Source organism: Urocitellus parryii, chromosome 7 (assembly GCF_045843805.1).
Source record: "Urocitellus parryii isolate mUroPar1 chromosome 7, mUroPar1.hap1, whole genome shotgun sequence".
Lineage (NCBI taxonomy): Eukaryota > Metazoa > Chordata > Mammalia > Rodentia > Sciuridae > Urocitellus > Urocitellus parryii.
In genome coordinates, this window is record NC_135537.1 from 69,805,228 (window position 1) to 69,817,518 (window position 12,291).

The 12,291-nt window shown below is 37.2% G+C and overlaps 1 protein-coding gene across 2 annotated transcripts in view; it reads left to right on the top strand.

Moving 5' to 3' along the window:
* Prex2 (phosphatidylinositol-3,4,5-trisphosphate dependent Rac exchange factor 2) overlaps window positions 1-12,291 on the top strand; it is a 277,724-nt gene that overhangs the window by 131,225 nt on the left and 134,208 nt on the right. For both annotated transcript variants that reach the window (XM_077800682.1, XM_026407761.2), the window contains exons 15-18: window positions 1,954-2,026; window positions 4,950-5,092; window positions 5,226-5,318; window positions 7,837-7,985. In XM_077800682.1, coding sequence (XP_077656808.1) covers window positions 1,954-2,026; window positions 4,950-5,092; window positions 5,226-5,318; window positions 7,837-7,985 — 458 coding nt within the window. The remainder of the gene's footprint in view (window positions 1-1,953; window positions 2,027-4,949; window positions 5,093-5,225; window positions 5,319-7,836; window positions 7,986-12,291) is intronic.

A 12,291-nucleotide genomic window follows, 5' to 3' on the forward strand; every position in this document is an offset into this window, starting at 1 on the left:
TTAAATAATGCCTTGTTTCATCAAACTCAGGCAGATTTTTGTTGTGCCTTTCTTTAATGCTCATACATCTATGTGACACCAGTAGGATTTTTAAAAGGCATAGGGAAGCCAAGACATTTCAGATCATATTTTTTACACTGTTCCATATAATATTTGTCTGGCCTGTGTAACATTTGAATAATTTATCAAATAAAACAATCAAATGTCAGTGAGTATTAAACAAGCTCTTACTGTAAACTTAACATTTAAACAAGTGCTTTCATGATTAAAATACAATAAACCAACAAAACTGGAAGCTGCCATGGTTTCTGCCTTAAGTGCTATTGGAAACTGGGCTAATTATTCCAGCATTGTCTCCCCCAGAAATCCTTGCTGGGTTCTCTGACATGGGCTCAGGGGTTTCTTCTGTATCTTAGTTCTCTGGGTATATCTGCCTGATAAGGAATATTAATTATAACTGAATAATAGTACTTACTATGTGCCACATTCTAAGTGACCAAATTCTTTAGTAGATTCAAATGACCAGAAGGCAAGGAAATATTTTTTGTTTGAATATTTTAACATTTGATCTCTAGCACTTGGCATAATATGCAGAAAAATATCTTTTGAATTGAATGCATTATAATTATCAAGGAGCTAGATTTTTGAAGGAGGTCTGATGCATAGTCCAAAATTAGAGATTACAAATGCTTTGGGAGGTTAACAGGGTTGCAGTTGTCACAGCATGAGGTGAAACTTACCCTGGGTTCTTCATACATGATGGGTAGAATTTAAATGAATGGAGGGTAAAGGAAAGGGCATTGCAAGTATGAACCATTACCTGAGTGAACACAAGGATGAAAATGACAGATAATTCAGGCCACTCAGGGGGGCTGAGCTGACTAGCGTGAGAGCTGTGGGTATTAAACTTTGTAATGTGAATCTGGAGAGGGACAGTAAAACTAGGATATGGAAAGTCTTGAAAGCATAATAAAATTTTTGATATAAATGTAAAATTTTGGAACATGAAATTCCTGTGTAGAAAAGTTGAGTTCTTCTATAATAGCATATGTTAATATCCAGAAAAAAGTTGATACTTTGTACAAGGAAAAATCAAATGTCAGATTAGGGTGTTGACAATAGAAATTAAAGAGAATCGATAAAGAAGAGAGAATAGATTTGGTTGAGGATCTAAGTTCTAAAGAATAGGCTGGGGCAAAAAGAATGAGACAATATGTGAGAAAAAGTTTCTTAAACTGTAAAACATAAATATGAGATATATCTACAAAGATATGTGTTCATAGAGGTACATGGATCTTTATCAGTAGAATCGTGTTTTCCAAATCAAAACCATATTAAGACATTGTTTGGGCTGTTTTGTTGGGTTTAGTTGCTTGATGTGATTATTTCTTTTGGCTAGATAATGAAAGAAAATCTTGCATTTGCTGGCTTGTCTAAACACTTTGAGGTCTTACAAGTCACCAGAGATTAATAGGCTGTGTTAAGAGTGCCTCAAAAGCAAGGGCATTTGGTAGAAGAGAAGAGTGATTGGCCAAGATCATGCAAAATGGTTTTTACCTACCTATATTTAGAGTGTCATCATTTTATAGCTATTTTCCTGTTCCTTAACCATGATATAGTATCTAAGAAATAACAGGGATTATGTGTAGAGGCAACAAATATTATATACTTATATATTTCCATATTTAATAAAAATTTTACCCAGAGAATGATAAATATTTTTATTTATTGTCAAAAGAAACTGTTTTTTGTATTAAATGAGTGTTGGATGCATTCTGTCTTATGTAATGATGGATGTATATAATAACTGTTGGATGCATTCTGTCTTAGTAAACAATGCATGCAGCAATATATGAATGACTTTATCTGAATATAGTGCTAAGGGTGTCAAGTGTGATAGACACAGGACAGCTAGTGTTGATTCCAACTTACACAGCACTTTTTGGTTAACAGGGGGATTGCCGTACCAGAGAAGAGGCAATGATATTTGGCATTGGACTCTGTGACAATGGATTTATGCACCATGGTAGGGATATTTGTCTTGGAAGCTTACAGATGTATTTCATTGTTTTGGTTCTTCTTAGGACATTGGGAGTATCTCAGTACTCTAGTGACGTCCACAGGAACCAGCAAGGCTGTGTGGGTGTTGCCCTGGGTCCATGCTGAGTCACCGCATCTGCAATCCATTTCATTGCTGGTGCCATTCCTGTGTCAAATTTCTGTTATCTACCAGTTGCTATGACTTTTATTTTTCTAGACAATGCTAATTCCAGAAGAGCAATGGCTTGAGCTAGAAGTTTTGGTTTGCTCATGTACCTCTTTGAATTGGTTTCAGATTAGACTCATATTTTTAAACATTATACTGGAAAGTAGAATAATTAAATGACATATGGCTGCATATTTACTGTTATTTTTTTGGGGAGGGGAATATTTTCAAAATCACTTTAGGGAATTAAATTATAGATCTCTGGGGAAAATGTTTCTTTTTGGCCATTAATGATTGATTTTTTTCTTGTTTGATGACTTGATGATTTGCTGAAAGTCATCAAACAAGAGTTTTTAAATAAAGTTCATGGATTTATCAAAACAAAATTGGATTTTATTCTCTCTATTCACACTAGGTTCTAGAATCTGTGGACTCAAAACATTTTTCTTTCAATTATTAATGTATTGTGCTTCTAACTATGTTTCATAGCCATAGCACTTGTATTCATTTGCCAGTTATTTACAGAAGGTTGTTACACCTTTATGAAGGAAATATAGCCAAAGTCCTAGCAGTTCTGAGAGCATCCTTGGTTATCACGTGTTAGTTGGGGATTTCTGTCTCTTCTCTGTGTAGACAGATCACTGTGTGGGTTGTTCAAGAGAAACACTATTCCCTGAAGAACAAACCATTTAATAGAAGAAATTATAAGATTTTAGGGAATTAAACTAGAATATCAAGTTGAAAATGCTCAAAGTTTTGATTCATTCTTCATTTTACATAAAGCATCAGGAAGCAGTAAATTCATCTAAACATTTATTGTAAAATATTGTATTACAACAGAGTAGCCATAACTGACAAGGGAAACTAGTTTGCCTTGTGCCTGGCTATATTGATGCTTTCCCCTATTCCTTTTGATGGGTTATTTGGTGAATGAAAACAGCTATAGCAGAAGCCTCATGTGAGCTTTGCAACTCTGCTTAGCTCATTTAGGCAAGATTTAATCTAAAAATGTTATTATTTCTGTTGTTCACCCTGGCTTGTGTTGCTTTTATGTCATAGTTGATACGTTGCCAGTGAGTCTTTCATTCAAAGATCAATACAGTCTCCCTATCTAATCAACTCTGTAAAAATAATAAAATGAAGTAGCAGTCTTTTTGGATTGCTTACCAAGTTGCCAAGTTATTTATGTAGATCGCCTCCTTTTAGTTTAATACAACATGGTGAAGATTTTATTACCCTCATTTTGCAGACTGAGAAAACTGAAATGTGGAATGTTTAAGTAATTTTCTCATTGTCACACCCAGAATCAGTTCCAGACCTGGACTGATCCATCACAAAACATAATTCTTTCCACTGTCTTCCCTTTAGCTCCTAGTTCTATGAATCAACTTGGCCCAAGAAGTACACTTCAAGGTACAAAGGATAAAAGAGAGAGAAATACAGAAGATTTCTCATGTAAAGCATTTTGACAGATGTCAGGATCTCATTCTGTACAAATTCTTTAGTATTTAGACTTTGTTTAAACAAGGCTAACAAAACATAAACCTTATGTCATCAGTCCATGCCAAGGATCTTAGGGGCTTTGGGGGAAAACCTTAATGGTCAGATAGAAGGGAGAAAACTGACCTTGACAGAAATGAGATTATTGGAGAACATTGCAATTTTGGGGTGGTACCGGGGATTGAATTCAGGGGGCTCAACCACTGAGCCACATCTGTAAGATCCTTGCATAGCATCTGGATAGCCATCTTAAATGACAGCCACCAATTTAAGAAAAATTTCACTTTCCCTCCCAAGGGTCTTTCTGACAAAGGCTCACCACTCCCTGACACCAACCTCACCCTTAAGGGCCACATTGGGACCCGCCCGGCTGTAATCCCTGAATGCCCCATAAAAGTCCTGAACCCCAAGCCTGTTTTTCCTCTCTCCACCTATGGAGAGATGTGCCTTTATTTGTCAACTCTGACAAATAAACATCCTGTGTATCTCTGTCTACTCTCCATCTTTTATTTCTCGATCACCTGTCTCCTAGTTCCTTGCTTTCCTTTTACATCCCCAGCCCTATTTTGTATTTTATTTAGAGACAGGGTCTCACTGAGTTGCTTAGAGCCTCACTTTTGCTGAGAATGGTGATCCTCCTGTCTCAGCCTCCTGAGCTGTGTGCTCCACCACACCTGGCTGAATATTGCTTTTAAACAGAAAAGAACTATGTGGAAACAAAGATCACATTTCACCCAGAAAGTATGTTTATGCTTGAAGTCTTAGCAGAAAAGTGACACATGGGACTTGCTCACACACGCAAGCCAACCCTTCACCTATTTGAATTTTCCATAATTGTGCAAGATATTAAAAACATGCATAAAATGTTTACTATGAGTTGAGAACACCACAGGTTTCTAAGTTTGCATTGCAGTGCATGTTAGGATTTATTAAAATCTTTTACTTAAGTTTGGATTTTAATCTGATCAATGACAGACTTGGTCAAGTAGAAAAGAAGCTAACATTGGAAAAATAATTATTTTAAAAATCCAAAATCCTTTAGGTAACAGTAATTTAGGGGAAACACTGATTTGAAATTATAGAAGGAAATAGAAAAAAAAAATCCGAGGGATATTTGTGTCATTTATCCTAGAAATATAAAGTTGAGATTGTGGGCAGATATTTTATTTACCTAATGTCTACAGGTGTGGAAAATTTGATTTTTTAATTAATTGAAACAATTTAAATCTTTCTGTTTGTGTAGTCCTGGAAAAAAGTGAATTCAAAGATGAGCCCTTACTTTTCCGTTTCTTTGCGGATGAGGAAATGGAAGGATCAAATATGAAACATCGACTTATGAAACATGATTTAAAAGTTGTGGAAAATGTTATAGCCAAGTCACTCTTGGTAAGTTAGTTAATATGTTAAGCCTTCTTGATTAGACAGTAGCAGAAGACTGCATAAATATATTTGGTAGTGATGCATATGCCTTCATTCTGTTTTAATTTTTCACCAACAATGGTATTATTTTGCATTTCAGATTAAATCTAATGATGGCAGTTATGGCTTTGGGCTAGAAGACAGAAATAAAGTTCCAATAATAAAATTGGTAGAAAAGGGGTCTAATGCTGAGGTAATGTACATTAGCATTTTTATTTAAAATTGTTGTCATGATAGACAAACATAAAAGTTTCAAACAAATTGAAATCAACCTTATAAGTATCCTTAGCAAAGACAATGTCTTTGCATGATCTTGTTTTCAGGTTCTACCAAATACCCTTGAGATTAGTGGCTGCTGAACTCCTATCTATGTATTCAGAGATATTGGGGACAGGGAGGTGGTGGTATTCCTCTGAACTTCTTGACCTCTTGGGAGGCCAAACACCTTGGCTCCTCTTAGGTCCCTGGGCCTCTCTAATCACAAATTCCAACTGGACACTTATGGAGACAGCATAGTGCCTGTACCATTTATATGTGCCTCTTCTTTTCAATCAAGGGCTATATCTTCTATTTACCTACCCCCTTTATCTTTTCTATGAATATATCTTCCATCATTCAAAGTACATGCTTTGATTTATTTTCTCATTGAATTAATGCTGATTGACAGTCTCTCATTTCACCAGGGTTTTAAACAGAGGAATCCCTAATAATTTATGTCTTCATTCAGGAATATTTATTTAGTAACTGTTATATGCTTGATAGTGTTCTCAGCTCTGGGAATACAGCAATGAATGAAACAGACAGAATCCTGTGCTCTCATGGTGCTACTTTCCAGTGCTGTGTTCCAAGTATATCAGATTGAAAGCATCCTCACCTTGATGCCTTTCTCATAAGATACTTAACAAGCAAGCATCTGAATATATCTCAATAAAGAAAGTGAGAATTAATGAAATCAAACTTTTAACTTTGAATGCATTTAAAATAGATGGTAACTTGTCTGCCATCCTCCTAGCTGCTAATGTTCAATGTCTCTGCTTTTACCAAAACACAAATTCATGCAAGATAAAGCTTTAGGTGCAGCACATTAATGTCAAACAGAGTAACTCTGGTCAACTTATATGTCATTGATGGACCCGGCCAACAATTGCACGCAAGGAGATGTTTTTCCAGGCATTTTCAACAGATGCTTTGGACAGCCCAGCTTCATCTGCTGTGACACAAATGAATGCCCTCTCCCAGTGATACTGCTGGTTATCTGCTCCCTCACATGTATATTAGAGAAGCACTCTGAGGCAAGCATATAAAGCAGGATTTATTTAGAAAGGGGTAACATAGACTTCTCCCAGGAGGGAGAAGAGGGCCATAGCTGGTTTCTTAGTATCTCAGGAAGTGAGGGGTTTTGCCTTTTTTTATATGTCCTAGGCTTCCTGTGTTACCCTGCTCCCTTCCCCCCTTATCTCTCTCCTTCTTGCTAAGACTAGGTCCAGGAAATGCTGGGTGGGATGGCCAAAAGGTGGGAAACAGGTGGGCTGGAGGGGCCTGGGAAGAGTGATTCCGGCAGGAAGGGGACCTAGGGTGAGTTAATTAGCAACTTTTACAACTCCCTGTAGGGAAGGACAATTCCTGGGACTGGTTACCTTAGCAACAGGTTGGAGCAGGGGCAGGTTCTTGATAAGGGTGGAGGAGGGGCTCTGAAGGAATTAACATTTCAATTCCTCCATTCTCAGGATCTGACCCTTGCCAATCTGCCGGGTCTAATTCTGGCTTCTGCAAGTGGGAGACCAAAAGCAGCAGGGAGTTTATGGGTAGTAGGTTGGATAAGAAAAGCTTCTGGTTAGCTTGGAGGGGTGTTGTCTTCCTTGTCCCCTCTCAGAATCTTGCACTGTTGACACCTCTGTGATTACTGCAGCTCTCTTGCCCACTCCTCTGCTCTGCTGGAGACTCTGATGCTAATGAAACTGGCCTTGAAAATCAGTATCTGGTCCTGTTCAGTTTTATTTAAAGGACAGAATGGAGAGAAAGACAGTCCAGAGTCCACAGAGGAGGGAGTCCAGAGCTGGTGCCTGAGGGAGTGAGGGTGTCTTGACCCTTTTATAGATTCTAGAGATTTCCTTTCTTCTCAAATTCCCTCCTTCTCCCATTTTTCCTATAGGACCAAAAGCCCTGAGAGAAGCTGCCCATGGGGTATATCTCCCTATTTTCCATAGCTGCCCTGAAAAGCAGGAAGGGAAGGTGGGGTGGATACTCAGGTCCTTTTGCCAGGGTCTCAGTAATGTCAGTAATGCCCATTGAGTGTCATTGATATGTCGGTAGATATACACACACAGCAAGGATTGAAACTCTCTTAGTATAAAAAAAAAAAAATTAACTTGGGGTTTGAATATAGTTTTAAAGGGTGAAATTTTAAAAGGACTTCTTTATACAATAGAAAAAGGGAGTAAGAGGAGTATAATGTCAATTCAAGGAGGAATGGATGAGAATTTCACTGAAGCTTTGTAATCAAATTCAAAACTAGGCCCTCAAAAATGATAACTGTGTTATTTTATCCATTCTGTGAATTTGCATAAAATATTACAGATGTGTTTAAAATGCCAAAGTGTGTAAGCTCTGAATTTTTCAGATTCTAGTTCTGTGAAAACAGATTTCTTATTAAGTCACTGTATAAATTTTTTTTTGTGTGTGTGTGTGTGTGTGTGTGATTTCTCTTTTAGATGGCTGGCATGGAAGTTGGGAAAAAGATTTTTGCTATTAATGGTGACCTGGTTTTTATGAGACCTTTCAATGAAGTGGATTGCTTCTTGAAATCATGCCTAAACAGCAGAAAGCCTCTAAGAGTTCTTGTGAGCACAAAGCCAAGGGAGTAAGTTGTATGATTTTTGTGGGATTTAATAAATTACACATAGATGAGTGAAATAGGAAGTTAACTAAGCAGATTTTTAGAATTAAGCATCTCATATTTTAGAACCTAACCAGCATCCTAAATACTGGTCTGTAGGCCATGGCCACCTACATTGCTTATAGTGCATGTGGCTCGGTGGTCAAGTGCCCCAGAGTTCAGTCCCCAGGAACAAAAAAAAAAAAAAAAAAAAAAAAGAGAGTGAGAAAATTATGAATGAGAATTAAGACCTGCATGTGAAATTGTTGCTGAAAGCTGGAGTGGCAGGATCCAGGAGGGGTCCTGTTGTTTTCTGGGTCCTGGCCCACCTTAGAGGGCAAGGGCCAAAATGTTGGCTTCTTTTTACTTCCTTGACTTTTGTTTTCCAAGTTTTGGGTTTTAAACACTCAGCAAGCCAGTTTCACAGTCTTAAAGAGGGAGTAATAGGTTATAACTTCAATATCTATAATTTTACAGTTATCCCTTTCTTTTAATTGGGGTCAGTATTAGTACTGGAAGTCAGCATTATATGCTATTTATCCTGTAGGTAATGACTTATTATCACAAATTAACCCAGGTTGTTGCTTTTTTTAGAAGTTACAAAGTTTACAAGGAAAATACAAAATGAAATTAGTAGAGCAAAAACATATTCAGTTTGTGTAATAGCTATGAACCAAGAAAATGACTTTCATAATCTTGAACCTTTACTTATACATTATATCCCCTGTCTGAGATCACAGCCATCTTTACAACAGAAATCAATCTTTTGAAAACAGTTTTAAATGAGCTGAAGTCTAGCTTATTTTCGAGCATTCTAACATGGAGGCAGAGCCTTATCTCAGGTAAGGTGGGGCTCTTTTCAAATAGCACAGTACAACATTATATCTGAAACATGAATCAAAGAAAGGCTAAGAGAGCTTTCAGCTTCTTTTTGTGGAAAAAAGTGGCAGAATACTTCCATGTTTTACAATGTCACCTTTAAACAGATTAGGCTGTCTTTGTTATTTTCCAAAAATGCATTTAAATTTTAATTTTATTGTGAAGAGTTAAGACAAAATTGTATATGTAACTTATTAACAACAGGTTACTTTATCCACCTATAAAACGTCCAATGACATGAATAAATACCAACCAACTTTTTTTTTTAATATAAATTTGGCACTTTTGCTACACATAATTTTAGTTTGGAGAACACCAACTTGGCAAAGTGCTTTCCAAAGCTTTACATTTAAGTAACTTTAACTGACTTTAACTTTTAAAGTACAATTTATGATCCAGAGTGCATATTCTAAATATAGAATCATGTAGTTGGCAAATAGTGAATTTGAGTTCTTCTATTTGTATCCCTTTAATTTCTTTCATCTGTCTGATTGCTCTGGCAATCTGTTTTGAATAGAAGTGGTAAAAGAGGGCATCCCTGTCTTGTCCCAGTTTTTAGGGGGAATGCTTTCAATTTTTCTCCGTTTAGAATGATGTTGGCCTTGGGCTTAGCATAGAGAGCTTTTACAATATTGAGGTGTGTTCCTGTTATCCCTAGTTTTTCTAGTGTTTTGAACTTGAAGAGGTGCTGTATTTTGTCAAATGCTTTTTCTGCATCTTTTGAGATGATCCTATGATTCTTGTATTTAAGTCTATTGATGTGATGAATAACATTTATTGATTCCCGTATGTTGAACCAACTTTGCATCCCCAGGATGTACCCCAGTTGTTCATGGTACACTATCTTTTTAATATGTTTTTGCATGCAATTTGCCAGAATTTTATTGAGAGTTTTTTTGTGTCTCTGTTCATCAGGGATATTGGTCTGAAGTTTTCTTTCCTTGATGTGTCTTTATCTGGTTTTGGTATCAGGGTGATATTAGCCTCATAGAATGAGTTTGGAAGGGTTCCCTCCTTTTCTATTTTATGGAATAATTTGAGGAGTATTGTATATGGCAACAGTAATCACAGGTCTGCATAGGTTAACAAAAAATCAAAGGAGACCCCTAAATCTCTTATACATTCAGGAAACTGTTAATGATCAGAAATAGACTTAGTCAAAACAAAAAGATACAAGACAGGTCTTCAAATGACAGCGTGGCTCTTCCATGTCAGATACAATGTATAAAAAGAGAGCACTTATTGGTTATCTTACCAGTAAACTTATATAAATTTTTATATAATACTAGACAAGGCTGAGACATATGTTAGGGTGTTACTATATTGTTATAACCTTAGTAACTGTTGTTTGTTTAACCGGTTTCAAAGTAATCAGTTATGACTTTCAAATAGGTACAAACCCCAATTCCTTTAAGACTTAGTTTCCCCAAGTAAGAAAACCCAACAAGTACAAGAAAATTATCTTGATAGATAAGAGCAGATCAGTGTTTTAGACGTTGCCTCATATCAGAACATTAACTTCGACTGAGCTAATCATAACCAATTTAATCACAAACACAAATTTTTTGAGATTTACCTTCCATAGATTTTCTGCAACTTCCTTAGACCTTCACAACTTTGCATCCTTAGTTTTGCCCTCTTTTATCTTTGACTTTAGCCCAAGAATATTACTTTACCAGAAAAAAATACTTTATCATCCAGAAACATTTCTTTTACCTTCTAATTTTCTGTACTAAAATATATTTCCATACCTATAACTTCTATTTTTGGATCTTTCTCTTAAATTCATATTCTGAAATAGTCCTTGTGAATTTTATCTGTACATTTACTTTACACAACAGATTTAATCTTGAAGAGGGTTGGAAAATCTAGCATATACAAAACCTGTGCCTTAATCTTTTTTTCTCCCAGGTTACATTCAAGGGGTTGGAGGACAGGATATTTTTGAGGCTGTTCCAGTAATCAGTATAACAATGCCATCAGCTTTAAGTGAGATCCCCACTGATTGGGGGCCTTTTCTTTATGCTAGATATTGATATGCAATGGGGGAGACCCTTTCCATTTTTTCTTTAGGCTTCCTTGAAGATCCCTTTGCAGAGGCTGCCTAAAAACACAGGTTGGCTTTAGTTTCTGTCTTTTTCTTTTCTGGGTGCAGTTATTTATTTTGCCAGCCTCCCAAGGCATTGAATCATTTTGTGCCAGTGATGGATATCTCCTGGCCAAATGGGGCATCCTGTCAGATCCTAAAGGGGAGACTGTTCCTGTCTCCAGGTCACATACTAATGGTGCTGAAACCACATCATTTGTGGCCATCAGCTAGCTCCCACTCAACAGAGACGGAAGGGGCTGGGAGGAAGGGCAGAGGCCAGGTTCTCTTTGGCCATTTTTTCTACAGCCCAGGCAGCTTTCCTCCCATTTTAGGGCTGGTGAGCTGCTTGCTCTCCTTGTAACCCAGAGGCAATGCATTTTGGCACCTTGAATGAGTTCCTGACTGTTCAGACCCCTTATCATGGAACTGCATAAATGCCTGTGCGTACAGAATCTCTTTCATAGGCTTCACCCCCGATAGACTAACATTAACTTCAGAATTGTATAATAATCCAAAAAAACCATATAAAGGTCAGATTGTGTTACAGTAAACTTTCTTTCTCATAGTCAGGCTTATCCTTATAGGTAGCCTATGCAGCCATGATCTCTGTGCACTAGAAACCCCACTAAGATCAATGCAGTGTGCCCCATGTCTTTCTTAGAGGGCCAGTAACAGACAAAACAAACAAACACACAAAACCCAAAAAATAGATAAGAGAGGATCCCAAAACCAGGGGAACCTTTAAAACACAGACCTGCATCTACAAATTTCTTCCACTTAACTTTACCTTTGACAGACCAACTCCAATTGCAAGATTGTACAATAATCCAGAAAGCTATTCAAAAGCCAGATCGTTACAATAAAACATTATCTCGGACAAACCTTTAACTTACTTTATCTTTGACAGACCAGCTCCAATTGCAAGATTGTACAAAAAAACAAACAGAGAGAGACAACAGAGAGGAGCCCCCAAACCAAGTCCAACAAATAGGAACCTTTAAATTGGCCAGCCTAGATCTTTCCCAAGAGACTACCTGTACAATCAATGCGGTATTGGCCATGTCTTAAAAGGGACAGTAACTAATAGAAACAAAACAGAAACACAGACAGACAACCAGAGGGGATTCCCGAACCATGGCTGATCAGAGGGGATCCTTTAAAACAGACCAGACAGGAAAATCCTTCAAGTTCCCAACTCCCGCTCTGACTTTTATACCAGTGGTACTACAGATGTCCCCACGAAGAGGGACAAGATGGTTTCACAAAGGGAAACCAACTATGTAGAACCAAGGGTTTCGGTGCGGGTAAAGGGGATGGAACTTA